This window comes from Meleagris gallopavo, chromosome 9 (assembly GCF_000146605.3).
Source record: "Meleagris gallopavo isolate NT-WF06-2002-E0010 breed Aviagen turkey brand Nicholas breeding stock chromosome 9, Turkey_5.1, whole genome shotgun sequence".
Classification (NCBI taxonomy): domain Eukaryota; kingdom Metazoa; phylum Chordata; class Aves; order Galliformes; family Phasianidae; genus Meleagris; species Meleagris gallopavo.
This window is the reverse complement of record NC_015019.2, coordinates 16,409,159-16,426,780: the sequence shown is the minus strand read 5'-3', so window position 1 is coordinate 16,426,780 and position 17,622 is coordinate 16,409,159. Positions and strand designations below refer to the sequence as shown.

Here is a 17,622-nt window from a genome sequence, read left to right as displayed (position 1 = left end):
CGGCGGGTCCGGCTGAGCCCTTCCGAGCGGGCAGGGCCGCCCGGAGCGCAGCTGCAGCGCTGCTCGCTCCTCAGTGCGGCGCTTCGGTCATCCGTGTCAAGGAAAGGAAGTCGGGATTCGGGTCTTTCCCTCTACTGCTGTTCGGCTCCCGTAGTTCTTGAAGGCGGTACGCCGCCTTACTCGCTTTAACGTCTCGTGCCGGTGCTGACCCGGCAGCAGGTCGCGGGGCGGTCCCGGGCACTGCGGGAGCCGGGGGTTCTGCCGCTCGCGGCGCCGCGGTTCGCTTCTCGTTCCGCTGTGCTTTTGAGGGCGGCTGCGTGCGGGCGGAGCGCTGCCATCTCGGCTCTGCTCCGGGCGCGCTGCAGGCGCGGGACGGGTAGGTGCAGGGATCCGGCACGCAGCGCAAAGTGCAGCGCACGTGAAAGAGCGTCGGCTGAGCGAGCAGCGACTTGTGTGTTGTTGTCGGTTGTTTTGCCCTGGACGAACAAAACTCTTTTGGTCCGCTGTTTAGTTCAGTTAGCGCTTCACAGCAGGTTTCTGAACTTCCAGCCAAGACTCTCAGCTCCTTTTGCTTCCTGCAGCTGCCTCTATAACGTTTCTTCACTGATTTCAAATGCTCCATGTACCTAGCAGTGTCCTTCTGTGCAGCACAGAGGTGTCAGCTGGAGGCCAGCCTCTCCAATTGCTTCCATTTCGGAATTTCCAGTTCACATTTAACCTTTTGACCATGATAGTGCTTGGGCGTAAGTTTCCCTGTGTGCTCCCCTGTGCCAAGCTAAGCAGCAGAAGAAGGGCACGGGGCTTCTCAGAAGGCCCTGTGATGGATGTCTTCTGAGAAAGGCTGGAGACCCGTGTCTCTGTTGGACAGCTGATGACAGAGCTTTTTGTACAGGCTGCTTTTCCATTACAGTGATTTTCAGCCTGTAGATAAACTGGCGTTCTGTGGATGAAAAGCACTTTGGAAATCTCTTGCCAAGTAAAGAAGTAAACTGGGGGAAGTGGCTCCTCGCTGTATCTGTGCAGCTTTTGTTGCTGCTGTTGAATTGGTGCTCTGGTTCTCCAGAATGGAAAATTGCAACTCTTTGTGTGTTCAGTGTGTGCTGGGAACTGTGGTGCAGGTGGAGCTACCCAAGCTGCCCTCAGAAAACTCGTTCAGGAACTGGAAGCATCTGAGCTCATGAAGGCTGCAGGTAAAGCGAATGGCATGTGGGGAGCTGTGCACTCCAGCCTCTGACCTTGCTGTTGACTCCTACTTCTGTGTTTCTGCGTGAGTTCTTGGGCATGTTGTTTTTATTCCGCTTGTGTTTTCCGTCCCTATGTTCTGATTCACAGAGACCTGATGCTTGTATGGTGTTAGAGAATACAGGGAAGTCTTGGATTCAGTGCTTACTGAGGTTTCGTCTCCTGCTACTGGAGGAGTTTGTGAGCAGAACAGTTACATAGGATCATATTCTATGATTCTAATTGTATCAAAAGATCTGCCTTCTTATTTCATGGATTTTTTTTTTTTTCCTTCTTTCTTTTGCCATTTGCCATTAATGATATCTCTTTTATGCTTCTACTGTAGGCTTGTTATACTTTTCACGGATGAGTTGGGCCATATTTCCCACTGGAGAGCTATCATAGCAGGAAGTCTGGCTGGCATGGTTGCAACTGTTGTGACTTACCCTACCGATGTAATTAAAACCCGGCTTATTGTGCAGAACCGACTGGAACCATCTTATGAAGGAATTCTTCATGCTTTTTACAAAATTTATCACCAAGAAGGACTTCTTGCACTTTACCGTGGTCTTACGCCAGCTGTATTAGGTAAAATAATCATGTGGAAAATGACCGAATTGCACATTGTTTATTGTACCTATATCATGTGTTTGCTTGCTCACATGATTTCAAAACAAATGGCAGTGTTGTTCCATGGAAGGCATGTGGGTTTACAAGGCATAACAATACTGATCTTTGCTGCTGTTTTATTCCTTCAAATTTTGACCCAAATCGTTGCATTTATGTATGGCTAAACGTTATCAAAATAGTTTCCTTTTGTAGGCAATGCAGTTATGCTCAGGTGCAGGATTTCTCTTGTTTAACTCTTTAAAAAATGTAAGCATGCCATGTCTGTGATTCCTGTCAGGGGTTTGTCTCCCTGGCTGCTTAGTGAGACCACTGTGAGCAGTAGTGTGTAATCAACGTGAAGATTAGTGATAGTCTCTCTTTACATGAAACAGCTATTTAATTATTTTCTCTCAATAACTTTTAAAAATGCCATTGGATTTCATCTGCTTTTTCATAATGTAATGTTTAAAAAAAAAATCTGTAGTTATAATGTGGAATTGGACTATGAAATTTAGGAGAGCACAAAGCAAGCAGGAGAGGACAGAAGCGTTCCTCATCTGCTTGACAGAAGAGGCAGCTCTGTTTACCCATACAGGTGCTAGGGTTGGATTGGACCAGAGATGGAGTTTGTTGCAGAAGAGCTGACCTGTTGTGAGACTTGACAATTTTAGTATGCAAATATATACCTCTGTCACCTCTATGCCTAGATGCTAAACTGTGAGGGTTTAATGGCAAGCTGGTGACTAGAAATAAAAGTTTTTCTAGGTATTAATCTAATTTGAGCAATGTGAACAGTAAGCTGGCAGCAGTTTGTACTGTCCATCTAGGCTATGTAATGAGAGCTGTTTTCTTAGTGCACAGTGTGCTAATATCAACCTCTGCATGGTTTGCTTTCTAGGTGCCGTCCCATTTTCCATGGGCTCATTCTTTGTTTACATCAATCTGGACAAAATCTGGCGAGAACCCATAGTTTGTTTTACTCCTCTTCAGAACTTCATAAATGGCTGTGTAGCAGCTGGTGTGGCACAGACGCTTTCTTTCCCCTTTGAGACTGTCAAGAGGAAGATGCAGGTACAAAATGCTGATGTTGCTGTACTTTGTTAGAGGAGCCTGTTTCGGGAGCTTGGGATGAGGATAGCCATTACTGCCTTGTTTCTCGTACCACATAGGCTACAGATGCTCTGGTTTAGGTGGGTCGTGTTTTTGTCTTTTCTTTGTTTTTAAATATCTGAAAATTCATTGTTTTAAGACTGTTGTTGCACTTTGGATGTAGGTTCAAGTATGCCATGTGATTTGTGTTTCCAATTCTCACCCTTAAGAACTGGCAAATCTGTCAAATACAATCATTTCATTCATTTGGTATTAGCTAGAGTGAATGAGATCCGTGCCATTTCCAGTTTTGCTGTGTCTGCTGTTTATGCCTGGCATACGTGTGGGTAATCACAAGAAACTTGCTCAGCACATATTAAATCTGAAGGATCAGAACCATCCTGACTCTTCTTTCTGACTCCTGTAGTTAATGGAACTTCACAGTTGCTCCCATTGTCTTGCTGCTTCTTTTTCCTAAAAGTTTAGTCATAATGGTTAAAAACCAAACAAAAACCTTCACATCCTACAGCTTCTGTCTCATTGCCATAATTCATTTGACGTTGTCATCTTTGTCATCTTTTTGTTGGAGCTTCACCAGTAGAGTGACAGTGAATAGCTATCGTTCTTTGGTGGCTATTTGGCTATGGCATCTGAATTCCTTCTTTCAGCCCAGTTCATGGAACTGTAAACTTAACAGAAAGCTTTTGTGGACTTATCCGAAACAATGTTATTTTGTGTGGCAGCATTTTAGAATCTCCCTTCCCCCATTCCCTGTGGTTAAGTCACAAGCTAGCAAAAGGTCATCGAGGCTGTGAATTTCTCTCTTCTCCAGGATTCCCTTTTTCAGACAGAGCTCAGATCCAGTATCACAGAAGCAGTAAGTGACCTCTTTCCACCTTGTAAAAAAGGACTTCAGCAGAAGTCTTTTTTGAGACCAGCTCTTGTAGCTGATGTGTGCAAAAGGTAAACCTTAAGCTGAGCCCATCGAGTACCTCATAAAACATCTCAGGTAAGAAGCAGGTTCTGGTCATGAAAATGGGTTATTTTTTCAGCTGTATAAACGGGTCTATGAAAATCAGTTGCCTCCTACAACTCTTACTTTTCTCTTAATCCTCGGGCTCATAGCAGTGTTGTTGCCTGAAGATTAAAGAAAACATGTGATGCATTGTTTCCCTTTTAATCTTTTTCTCTTGATGTGTCAGTTACTTAAGCGTTCAGTTATTCAGTTTTTGTGATCAGTTCAGCAGTTGCAGGAGTGAATGGTGTGATGTTCTGTGTCCAGCCTTGTCTCCATAGGCGAGGGGGACATCATTCATCTTGTTGCCACTAGGCTGTGCTCTTTTGCCAATGGGATGCTTAAGATGCCTGACATTTCCAGAATGAGGAATTGGATTAACTTCCTAAATAGGTAGGAAATAGATATGTTAAAAATGTATCTGAAGCAAAGAAATGCTCAGTGGTAGAGTGTATTTTTCTTCGTAGATGTGTTGCAACAACTGAATAGTGGTTTTCCAAGCTTAGAGAGGCAACACCTGTCCAGCAGTTTATTCTGACAGCATGGGAGTATGCAGCTGTCTAGATGTGACAGCCCATAACTTGGAAGTGACTCATGTAGGCCTGTCTGGAAATGAGATCCTTTGAAAATTGCGCCCAAGCTGATATAAAGCAGGGTATGGATCTCATGTAACATGATTTCACGGTTAGCATCAGGATGTTGCTCAGCCTTGCAAGGGTCAGCTCTTCAGTGTGTGTGCTTGCTGGTCTGCTCAGCCTGAAGGGAGATGGTCAGAAGACAGGAATGATCAGAGCAGCACCAGAATGGGTATCATGCAAGGGGCATGGGAAAGGAGAGAATAAAGCAGGGAAAAACAGAGCTTTGAGGCATTTCAGCGTTCCATAGAGAACAGGGGAACACATATCTCTGAGTTCTTGTTTTCCTCAGCCGTTTTATTCTGCTCAGCTTCATTCAACAATTCCATTTTCTAGCTGATAAAAAGAAGGGTGTCCCAAAGCCGTTAGCCATCATTGAACCTCATATGAGTGTCCTGCTTGGTTTTGAAGCCATAAAGACTAGTTTTGTGTATGGAGAGGAGCCCTGCGTGTTGTAGAGGTCCGTATCAGATGAAGGCAGTATATAGCCAAAGACAACTTCCAGTGAACCCACTGGTGATGGAGAAGCAGGGAGTTACAAGGTAGTCTCAGGAGCTTCAGAAACTAGGCTGTCTTCTCTGATACTGCCACTGAACACAAGCCTGAGCCCAAAACATGCAGTTCAGATCTTTACCTGACATGCTGGGCAGTCTTGGAAGAGTTGGCTCCATCTGTCTCCTCGTCTAGAAAAGCATGAATTGTTTGCAAAGATGCAAAATAAATATTGCTATGATAGGAAGCGTAAGTACTATCTCTAGTCTCTGTTGCAATCATTTTGCTTCATCCTTTCTCATTTTATGCATCTGACTCCTACAGTCCTTATGTCAGCAGCTTCTGTCATTGGCATCTGTGGGAACAGGATCAGCCTGTCAGCAAACGGTTCTCCTTCTTTGCTTTGGTGATGATTTATGATGTTAGTCTTTTTCTGTAACCATGGTTTCTTTCTTCTCTGCTGCTAGAATTATCTTTATTGTGTTTATTTTTTTTTCCAAAGATGGTTTGTTTGGTAAATGAACTTGATTGGCTTTCTTAAATGAGGCATTAATTCATGTGGTTGAGTCTTACTGAATGTGAGCGCTCTCTGTTGTGACTGTCCTAATTTTATTCTTTTGTCTTCCTTTTTTTTGCTTTGCTCCTGACTGGAAGTTAGAGAATTAAGAGGTACTGTGTGCATGTTTCAGCATGGACATATGGCTGTTGTTGTGCATCTGTAGAAGGGGAATATGGAAGAAGAGGGTTGTTCAGAGGAACATTTTGCATTAAATACTTTCCTGACTCATGCTTTCTCAGCTTCTGTCCAAAAACTTATTATCTGTGTATTCTTATGACTGTTATTCTTGCCTTTCCTTTCTCATTTGACAGTATCTTAAGTGCTGTTCAGTCTTACCTTGTCAGCTTATTTAAACACATACAAGAAAACTTTTAAGCATGGAGATACCTGCCTGTAAAGAAGCCTGTAAAGAAGGGACGCACTGGTAATACTCTTCTCCTTTCCCACGTCATCTTTTTGTCTGTGATGACCTCCTGGAGTGCATAATACACTGAGCTCTGGTATTTCAACCAAGAAGGTTGGATTTAGAACTCTTTACATGCCATACAGAATATTATTAATAGACTGACAGCAACCCTAGACTATGTGCAGAGCTGAGTATCTATAAACATGCTAGAGGGCTGTGCAAACCTAATACTCAAGTTGGCCTTTCCTTCTCTGTGTGTGGCCTTGGTGTTAGGCTCAGCTGCCCCTGGCTGGCACTTCTCAGCTTTCACTCCACTTTGATGTGTGACTTGGGTGGTTTGGGGAGGCAAAATGCACAAGGATGGCCCTAAAGTCTCACAGGTCATTAACTGTTACAGGTACCTCTCGCCTGCTTATGTGAACAAACTTTGCATGCATTGCTTAAGTTCTGTCCTCTGCTTGAATTTTGCTGGTACTGTTTGTTTTAATTTCTTTAACTAAAAGTTGTCTGAACTCTTTTTTTTTGCAGTAGATGTTACTCAGGGACAGCCATCAAACTCTTGTAAAATAAAATAAACATACTTATACTACACTACAGGATTCGGCACATTTTTGGTGTTGACTGCATAGCATTCTTAAGTTTTGAGGACATCTCTCAGTGTAAGGTGTTGTTCAATATGTCTGATCCTACTGTTTTAAAATCCAGGCTGTGAATTCTCTCTGCTGCTGTAAACGAGCGGGTTCATTGTTCTTGGTTAGCATCAAGTGCTGCCATGCATCACCCATGAAGTGGCCTCTGTTCAGTGACAGAAGTGAATCAGTCAAACCTCAGCTGCCTGCAAATCTGCAGCACAGGAAAGGAAGAGAGGTTGTCAATGGCTTGGGGTTTGGATTTTTTTTTTTGGTCCTTTGGAACATAGGATGCAAGTGTGAAATTTGTTGTAAATGATGTAAATGCTTTGAGTTCTTTGTAACCTAAAGAATCAGAGGTGCTGGCATGGCAGCCTCGCGGAGCTCGCAAGTTGCAGTGTCCCTGCTGTGTGTGAGATCTGTGGTGGTCTCACATGGGAATTTGTTATTGGAGCCATGACCCAGTTTAAAATAAAAAGTGCCTTTTGGGTCATGTGGTTCACATGACATCTTAGAAGCATACGTGCTGTGAGACTTTGTGCAGGGAGACTGGGTAGCAGTGAACTGCACAGGAGCCTGAGTCTTGAAAATGTTCAGAGATAGATTTGGGAGCAAATTCCGTAATGTGTGAGACAGCAAAGAGCAATATTGCCACCTTTAGTTATGATTTCCTGTTGAAGTAAGGCTTCTGTAGTAAGGATTCTGCTGTTGGTCCTTGCCCCTGGTAACTTTTGATCCTGCTCTCTGATTTCAACTCAACAGAGGTTTCACTGATACTAATTTCCTTCAAATTGTGTGAAAGCGAGTGCACAGATAGAAATTGAATTCCAAAACTATTCTACCTGAGGGGGAAGTGGCAATGTGAATTCCTGCCTTTCTTACTTCTCCTCATGATCTCATGTTCCCCTTCCCCCTTGCTGCCAGGGTTCAGGACCGTGTTCTGGGTGCTACTTCAACTTAGGACCTGCCTGGCTCCCCTATTAACCAATAGTTAATAAAAATCAGATTCTGGTTTTGGTAAAATCCCTTCCTTTGTCCCTGTGTCCTTCTCCCCCTGTACCTAATGCTTTCAGCTTCTGGCATTTTTATTGTTTTGGTGTTGCAACAAAGATGTTTCACACCACAGTCTCTGAGGGTATTGCAGGGTTAGAGAGCCCTGCTGCTTTGGGAAGTGCTGGTTGGATATGCAGCAAGTCAGTGCCTGAGAACAGCTGCATGAGAGCACTGCGGGCCTTGCATGCTGTAACAGCTTCAGGTAGCTTTGTACATCTGAACTAACCTCCAACACTCTTCTCTCCAATCCTCAGACTTTCCTAGGAGAGAAATGCAAGGCCTGGCTGCCTGTGAAGCCAAAATGCTGAATAGTGTCAGTGGAAAAACTGGATAAGAGAGGGGAAATGGTAAATAAGGCTTAGAAGTAGAACTGCGCTGATGTAACATCCAGGTCTGCCTTGGGCCAGTCTGCTGCTGCTGTGGGTCTTTCACCCTGTTCATCCGGGAAGCTGTGCTGTGCTAATGCTTACTCCAAGCTGGATTACAGCAGGATCTTAGCAGAGCAGCACAGTGATCTTCCAGAAGGAAGCAGGAAAGCATGCTGTACCCAGCTGGTTGTGGGAGGAAGGCAGGGTTAGGGCATGCTGTGGCTGTTGTGGCCCCATCGCTTTCAGCAGGGAGATGGACATGTCTCCAGAGCAGAAGCCACCACTCTTATCCCCTGAGTGCCATGTATTGATTTGCAGCATGTCTGTGCTTGGAATGATGCAGGAGCTAAAACTTTGTGGATATTCCTCTTTTATATCTGATTTATTCTGATACAGTGTTATTCTGTACCTCATCCATGTAATGGCCAATGAAAATATGTCCACAGAAAAGCCTCAATCCTTTAGAAACATTAATTTTCTTCTGAATTCCTACAAAGACAGGGGGAGATGTGAGAACCTGTGCTTTTTGCTGTGTTCTGCATAGAAACAAGCTAGCCTGCCTGCAGGTTTATGCCATGTAGAAAATCACTGCTCGTGTACATGAAATCTGTGCTCCTGTTTGTAAGGCTTGAGCTGAATCATCACCACGCATTTGAAATGACCCCAAAACCTCCATGCAAGGAGTTTGCACTGCCACCTTGAGGAAGAAGAGCTCTGTATTCTTTATCTAAGATTTCTTTGTAGCACAAAGAAGTTAAGTGTTAAGAGCAGGGGAAGATTGCATCCAATAGCAAGGAAGGGATTCTTCACCAGAGCACAGAGCCTCACAATACAACAGGCTTGGCAGTGGTGTGTTTAGAGCTGGGGCAAACTCTTTCCAGCAGACAGTAAACTGTTTTGCATCCTCAGTGCCAATAATTTCAGCAAGGCAGAGAGATTTGGCCCCAGTTCAGATTGCAGAGGAAAGGACAACATGTTCTTAGAGTGCAGGAAGCTGTCAGTCAGCTGCTTTGCTGTGATGTGCTGGAAATGATTGCCTCCTCCTAACTGCTCATTGTTTGCCTTACTGCATGCCTGAGGACCTTCACTGGGCTTTGTGTTCCCATGCAGGGGTAAGTCAGTATTACTAGACCAACAGCACAGAAAAGTCTGTCACACCCAGGTAGGGCTGTCTTTCAGGAAGGGAGATTGACTTGCCTGGTACTTTACATTTTTCCTCCAATATTAATACTTGTTCACATCTCAGTTATCTCTTATTTGAGTTGTATCTGATAAGCATTCAGTCTTCGCTTGAGTGAAGTTTCTTTTGACTGTTGTAGTAGCATTAACCTGAATGAAAACTGCAATATTTGTCCTTCATTTTCCTTTGAACTGCAATTACACTTGCCTCTTGCGAGTGTCCTCATTAATGCAGGCTGCAAACACAAAGACTTCTTATTTTAGCTTCCAGATTAAGAGCATGAATTTGTGTGCTGTGTTATAAAATGCTTTCCTGACTTTTTGAGTTTCTTTTGGTAATGGATCAAACGTGTAGGACTCCAAATCTTTTGACAATGTATGAATAACCAAAAACAAATTACTATATCTGCCATCAGAATAGCATAGCTCCTGTGGTAGCTGTAGCACTGCATAGTAGTACTGCTGTAGGATGTAACAGTACTGCTATAGTGTGCCATCAGTTCTGCGCAGTCAGAAGGGAAAGAAAACAGCTTTGTACCAATGAAGTTTTTAGAAACATAAAGAGGAAGGGGAAAAGTATGTTAAATAAAGAGAAGTATTTCCAAATAATCACTTTTAACGTGTAAATTCAGATAGTGGCAAACCAAATAGTCCTGAACCGTGTGTAGGAACGTTGTATCTCCAAAGGGAGGGAGGGGAACACGTGCCTGCGTTCTGCTTTGTCCCTCTCTTGCTGCTGAGAGCCTTGGGAAGATTAAAATGGTTGTTCTTTGGGTGCACAGTCCACAGCTGCAGTGGACTACATCAGTGGTCCAGTGCTAAGAGGAATGCGAAGTAGGGGGCTGATGGAGGTAGAAATCTTGAGCAGGATGTGTGAGGTTAGTTCCCAGTGTGGCTGTGGTTCTGGCACCCAGCTCATGCTGCTGACAGTGGGAGAGATGGGATCTGAGAAGTCTGCAGGTAACAATTAACTTTAACCAGAGTTTTGTCACAGGGTTTCTCCCTTATTTAAATGGTTTGTGTCTTTATAAAAAATATTACCCCAAGTGCGGGTCAAAGGGTCTCTTCATGCACCCCTCTGCCTCACGGGTTGTCAGAGCAGAACAGATTGCTAACTTCGGCATGGGTCACTGTGACTCCTTAGGCTTGAAGGCCTCTGGATCCTGAAAGGCCCTGTTTTTCAGAGCAGATAGAGCCAACTGTGCACTAGATGTGCTTTAATCACTAATGCAGCCCAGCATTCATCAGTGTAACAAGATGAGTGCCTTAGCCCTGTTACCACTCTGCCCGACTCCTGAACTCTGCTATCAGTGCAGTGAGCTGTACGGTGTCTCCCACCTTCTGCAGTACGAGACAACCATACCTGGATTAGAATGAAGTCCTTAAAAGTGTTGGTAACAAAAAGCTCTCTGTTCAGCTGCCCGTAGTGCCAAGTGGTATCAGAACAGGGGAAGGAAGCCGCTTTGAGGTGTCTGGTTTGAAATGTCTCACAAAGCTGATCTTTTTGGAATGAGATGTTTGTGTATGTGACAGCAGGTTTCTGAGAAGAGGTGGAGAAACTCGTCTGATCAGTTTGGTTACTTCCATTTTCCTGCTCTGGTGCCATAGGGCGGTTGTGAGCGTTGTGCTGTTGCAGACATGCTTAAGTGATACAGAACCACCCAAAACCCACAGCCATCTTTTTTTTTTCATTAAAAACAATGACAAACAAAACATTTCCCCACCACCCCTGTTTTTTTTGTCTTCTGTTAATACATTCTGTGTTTATTTATCTGTGCTCCAGAATACCAAATCCTTAACTGTGCACTAATGTAACTTCTAGACTTTTTTTTTTTTTTTTCAGTAGATGATTGTAGTTCTGTGGACAGTTGCTGCTTACGTACTGCGTCTGTGCTCTTAGAAACACACTGCTCCCATAAAGCAGGAAGCCTGGCAAAGCACGCTTTGCCCATGGCCTGAAATTTTGAAAATGGCTGTAATAACCATAGTGAATGTTACTCTAAGCAGTCTTTCAGTAAATTTCTTAAGAGGCCACAGTCTGTGGGCAAATCAGAAACCTGAGGCTCTGACTTACCTGTGCCTTTTTAACTGTGTTCTGGTTGTGTTTGCTGCACGCAGACCCTTACTGAATGCCGGCATTGGTGTTGTAGGCAGGAGTGCTAATATCAAAATCAATCTATATGTGCCTTTGTGTTGTATACAGTAACCCAGGGGATTAAATTAAACTCCTGCAGTTAATTCTGGCAGGTCATGCCCTGCCTACCACAAAAGGACTTAAAAAGGAAGGAAGGTCCACGTCAGTAGCATCCCTGCTTTCCCAAAGCCTTTCAGAAAGTTGTTCCTCTTCACAGTGTTGCTGCCTGTACCTTCTTTTACCGTAAAAGCTTGTGGACACTGGCTCATAGGCCAGAAAAAAGAACAAGATTTTGATTCCAGCTCTCCTATGACCACTGTTGCATTATTAAGGATATTTCCATCATTTGGGCACTCATCTAAGCATCCCTGGTGGTAATGTCACCATTCTTAGCGGAACTGATCCCTGAAATCTCAGTTGCAGCACTCAGCATCTTCTACAGTATAGTCATGAAAGTCTTCATAGAGCAGTTTCTCAACTACTGTCTTTCTTTCTGTGGGATTTAGCTATTGCTTTTTAAACCCTTATTACCCCTTAAGTGAAAAAGCCAAGCAGACAGCTTTCTTGTAGCAAGGGAGCAGAAGTGAACATGTGCATAAACCTTGGCTACCAGAGTAGCTCTGTTACCTTGATCATTCTGTAAAGGCAAGGCTGGTAATACCATAAAGTCCTGTCAGTTAAATCCCATCACATCTGCTTCTCTGAACCATAAACCAGGAGGCTGTGGGAACTTGCACCAGAGATGGGAATTACAGACACAATGATAGCCCCTTGGAATGGGAAAGGCCAATGTAGACACAAAGGGGATAAGTGATGAGAGCAGTTCAACTGCTCTTTGCCCAGAAATGTGATCCCTCTCTTGCAAATTAGGTGTATGCTGTTGAAAAAAGTCCAGAGAAAAGCAAATACTTCTGCTTCCTTTTGCTTCAAGTGTAAAAGACCATGGATTAATCCTCAGCCCTACTTGTGTATGGGATAAAAGAGCCGGGACGTGACCAAGGAGATCCAGAAGCCACCAGATAAGGACGTAGTGAAAGCGTATTGCCTGCTCTCTTAGCAGACAGCTGCTTTCCTAAAATCACCTCCCAAAGTCCTATCAGAACAAATGGTATGTTTTCACCTGTAACCTGCTCTCAGGAGCGTTTCACATGCATTTTAATTGTATACAAAAATATATAGAATAGAAGAAGGGAATAGAAGAGAAGTCTGAAGAAGGCACGTGCAGGTTTTGTGGGGGAGGCCGTTTGTTTTTGGTTTGTTTGAATTTTTTTTGGTGGTTGTTTTTTTTTCATTTGCTTCTAAAGTTTAGCTGTAGACTTGCCAGCAATGCAACAGGATACAATAACCTTTAAACCATTTGATTAGCAGCTTCTCTGGTATATCTGGAGCATGAGTCTTGATCCGTTTTCACTTTTACCGTCCAAGTTGCCAAGTATTTGAAATGCTATAGCTCAGGCATGTAGAAAATGTCATCACCACTTGTCGGTTAACAAGAGGCTTGTCATCACAGGCTTAGCAACTCTGAGAAGCTGTGGGTTAGTTTGACCAAGCAAGGAAGAAATGCTATATCGTGTGGTGTTTCAAGTAAAAGAGAAGATATTAATATCTGTATTCACCAACCGATTAGCGGTACTTGTCCTGTTCTTACCAAACTCCTGCCCTGTGATGATCAGCTCTATGTTCCAATCGCCAAGTTGTATCCTGGGGTCCCCCCATGCTCCTGTGAGGTATGTGGGTATGAGCGAGTCCCTGATGTGCCAATGTAGAACAAACCCACAGCTTGCTGCATGTGCACAGATGGGTGAGGATGGGATTATTCAAGGTCAAGTTGTCCTGTCTGTGCTAACATAGGGGGAGATTAACGAAGGAAGGATTTTGCTGTTAAAAATGACACACTACACTTCCTCCATGTGAACCAAGGCAGTGTTCGCTGCAGTTGGAAATGTAGTATCAGTCCAGCAGGATGTTCCCAAGCTGAACAAGTAGCTGATTTGGGCGAGCTGAGCACGTAGCAAAGATACCAGAACACAGGCACCAGCTGCTTGCCTGCAGCCCTCGGCGGGCTTGTACAGCCTGTGCTGAGATGTGTTCCATCTCTGCTGTTGCTCCTCAGTGCATAGAGCAGTTTGCTCTTCTCGTTGCAGTGTAAACGTGGCCTGAGCAGACAGAGTCAAGGCAGCACGCTCCTGCTTTATCAGACTTACAGGAAGGCCCAGTGGTGTCTGGGGCCAACCCTGGGCTTCCAGCCCGCTGGTGCTCTGCTGCCAGGGTTCTGAAATGCCTCTCCCAGATGTGAGCTGTGACATGGCGCAAAAGGAAATCCTGGTGGAAACTACTGCTCCCTTTCATACCTCTCAGAGAGTGAAATCACTCTCTGCTCAGTTTATGAAGGCAAAACGGTGGATACTTCTTGATCAACAGAAGAATCCAGATCAGTCTGTTCCTTGCCAGAATGGAGAAGGTATTTATTTTTCTTTACGCCAGTTTTCCTCTGCTTGCTGTGAACCCTCTGGATGTGTCTTGAACAGGCGCAGAGTCCGTGGCTCCCTCACTGTGGCACAGTGGATGTCCATTTCACAGGCATGGCTGACTGTTTCCGGCAAACCATGAAGAACAAAGGTGTGCTCGGGCTTTGGAGCGGCCTCACACCCAGCCTGCTCAAGGTGAGCTTTTGTTTTCATCGCTGAACCAAGGCACGCTCTCGCACAATTGAAGTTACAAAGCATGTGGCAACCCTCCATACTTATTAGTGGCCTACAGATGACAAAGGCAGTCACAGCGCAGGTATAACCTCAGGCAGGCTATAAGCCAGCTTTGGATCACAGGTTTGGTTGTATTTCTGTAGGTGCAAGTTCAGCTTCTTTATGTGACTTCTTTCAAGTTCGTTTGAATGCCCTTAGGAAAGGGAGTGTTTCTGTCACGCAAGCCAGAGGATGGACGCGGGACAGCTAGTGATGTGCTTAAAGCAGCTAACCAAGTTCTGCTTTTCATCTGAGCTCCAGTAATTTGACAGACTGTACCTAGCTATAACAAAAATAGCTCTTGTATCAACCACTCCCGCAGAAGTCAAAAGCTGCGTTTTGCAGCGAGCTAGTAGTGCATGCACATCAGTTACTGCAGCCCTTACAGAGATGAAAGCATGAAATAAAACATGATAGCTTAAACATAAGGTTAATTAGATAGATAGATAGATTCTACAGTGCTGCATTGAGGATTACCTGTGCAGGTTACTGCTGGTCAGCTGATGAGTGGTAACTGAGCAGAACTAGTGGTGATGGCTGGGCTATGGCTGGCCCTGCCTTGGCTGGCATAAAGGCAGGCAGCACCAGGGTTGCTCATTTTGCACAGGGAAAAAGAAGAAAGTTGTTCAGTCATTCTGCTTTATGAAGAATAAAGTCCGTGTTTCCTATTAGGATTTGCTGAGGTTGCTTAAGGTTTGCTTAGATATTTTAGAAGTTGTGATAACCTACAGGTTAGCACAGACCTTGTTCATCACGGTGTTGCTAGAATTAGCTACGTACAAGTAGCAAACTCCTCAGCATGATGCAGGTGCAAACCAAGTCTGAGGAGAGTCTAACTTCATGTAAATGAGCACAATTCTGTTAGCAGATCACATCAAACCTGAAATTCTAGGAGTTTTCCTTTATAAAAGCATCTAAGAATACTATGAGTATAACATGCTGCTTTTTTTTAATTCAGATTGTGCCATACTTTGGTGTTATGTTTACCACCTTTGAATTCTGCAAGCGGGTCTGTCTGTACAGAAATGGTTATATCGAATCTCCTTTAAGTTACAAGCTGACTCCTGGGGTGGATCAGAGTTTACTGCCTCAAGAACTGAGAGAATTAAAACGCCTCCGAAGAGAAAACTTCGAGCCAAGGAAATCAGCTCTTGAAAACTGACATGAGAGCATCCATTGGAGAAGCCTTTTCTTCAGAAACTTTGCAAGAAAGACATGCTGAACTGCAGGTACCAGCATCTCAGCAAGTTGCATGGCTTTAGTGCTGAGACTACAGGATGCAGGGGATGAATAAACCTCTTATCTCATTTGCTGAATGGATGCAAACAATAAAAATAGTAAGCATACACCAAGGAGGAGAGATGCAACTAGTCTGAACACACTGTATGCTATTGCAACTTGAATTGATGCTATTCTAGGTGCTTCTCAGTGCTGGATAGCCACTTTAAGATAAACCACTTGCAGAGAGAATGAAAACTGGGACAAGTACAAATTGCATCTTAAAAACATTAAGAAAGCGCAAATTGGATTTTTTTTAAAGTAACTTGTGATAAGAAGTCATCAGAAAATGGTAAGCAGACTAGATAGACAAATGCAAGCAATTCTACGGAAATCTCCTCTTTAGTAATAATGGGTGGACGTGGCATTCTGCAGATGCAGAATTAGCCTTAGTTCATTCACACTCCAGAATCCACTCGTCCATTTTTGAGACTTCCTTAAGAATAATAATTTTGTACATGTTTTTGGCATAGCAGTGAAAATACGCTGCTGCAATTGTGTTTTTGCTAATAGACTGTAACACACTGGAATGACAATCTTCTAAACTTAGGTGCTTACTGGGAATCTTTCTTCCTTTCTCCTGTGTACTTGAGTTATTTCAGGCTTAGAAAAAAGGTTTTCCTGAAAATTTCTAACTAAAATATTTTCTGAAAAATGCAGACCTTAAGTGTGTCAGCTGTTTCAGAGCCACAAGCCTTACGATGTTTTTCAGTATTCTTAAAGTTCTATTTTTTTATGCTAAACTACTCAGTCCTTGTGGACAGACCCTCGTGCTGCTCAGAACTTGCCTGCAGAAGAACACCGTGCACACGTCCTCTCACTTTCCCTCTTGAACTTCTGCAGTCCGGGGTCCACAGCACTTCCTTAGGTTGGAAACTCAGCACAACCACCAGGTTCTCACTGGTACCACTGCCCTCTCACCAGGCTGGGGCCCTTTCAGGCAATATAGTACCATTATCTGAGGTAACTTTAAGACCTGCTTTGCCCCTGGTCTTAATGTTGTACCCTACAGCTGAGGTCTTGTGGTATCTCCAGCAATGGACTTGCTGTGTACTGCTGTGATGGCTGGTTTTCTTCTCAGAGAGAAGCACGGGTGTTGATAGCAAAACTCAAGATGGTAGGGAGCAGTCCTTGTGGCTTCTGAGCCACGTGGAGGCTGAAAGTATTCCTGGCTCTCATCAGTCTGCCCAGTGAAGGTGTTCCTCTGTGCCTCAGTTTCCCTATCTCTGCACAGTGTCAGTAACAATACTGATGTTTATTTGATGTGTATGAATAAGGAAACACGACTTGTGTGCAAGTTGGGGAAGAACTGATTTCTGAACAATGCTCTTACCTGTTCAAAGCATACTACTTGGATGTTTTTTGTGTTGTTTTTTTTTTTAACTGACGTATTTCTAAATAGATGTTAAAGATTGAATGATAGATGCGTATAAATGTTCGCTCACCTCTTCAAACCTCATGAGAGTCAAGCGAGTCAACAAGGTACCTCTAACTTGTTTGTGATATGCCACTGACACCTCTGTATTACAGTTTACTCCTCAGGCTTATAAACCATTCATTAACTTTGTATCAGCCAAACCTCTCCTTGTGTAATTGCATCTACTTAGAAGGAAGAGCTGGGGAACCGTGGGCTCGTGAGTCTGAGATCATGGAGCAGGTCCTCCTGGAAGAGATGTTAAGGCATGTGCAGGGTGAGGTTGGTCTCTCCTATGAAGAAAGTCTGAGGGAGTTGCGCTCGTTCAGCATGGAGAAGAGAGGGCTCTGGGGAGACCTCATTGCAGCCTTACAGTGCTTGAGAGGAGCTGACAGTGATAGGACGAAGGGCTTTAAACTAAAGGAGGGGAAATTGTGGTCAGATGTCAGAAAGAACTTTCTGCAGGCCTTGGCACTGCTGCCCAGAGCTGCGTGCACCCAGCCCTGGGGTGGGATGGATGGGCCCTGGGCAGCCTAAGCTGGGGGCAGCCAGCCTATGGCAGGGGTTGGAGCCGGGGGAGCTTTAAGGTGCTGTGATTCTGTGAGAAACCCCTCCGAAAGGTAACAAAACTGTTTCAGGAGCACTCAACCAACTGCTTCCACTGCACGTAAAGTGGTGCGTGGGAACGGGGCCCGAGGTCACGGAGCAGCCCTAGGCTAAGCCGTGGGCGCTGTGCGGCGGTGCGTGTGCGTGTCTGCCTGCCTGCCTGCCGGCCCGCCGCCGTGCCCGAGGCTGTGCGG

The 17,622-nt window shown here is 44.4% G+C and overlaps 1 protein-coding gene across 1 annotated transcript; it reads left to right on the top strand.

The window, feature by feature from the left end:
* Positions 1 to 1,184: 1,184 nt before the first annotated feature.
* On the top strand, positions 1,185 to 16,982 carry SLC25A43 (solute carrier family 25 member 43). The gene is made up of 5 exons (XM_031554704.1): positions 1,185 to 1,267; positions 1,568 to 1,809; positions 2,729 to 2,901; positions 13,918 to 14,052; positions 15,089 to 16,982. The coding sequence occupies exons 1-5, from the start codon at positions 1,200 to 1,202 to the stop codon at positions 15,290 to 15,292; spliced, it is 822 nt and encodes a 273-aa protein (XP_031410564.1). The 5' UTR covers positions 1,185 to 1,199; the 3' UTR covers positions 15,293 to 16,982.
* Positions 16,983 to 17,622: the final 640 nt, after the last annotated feature.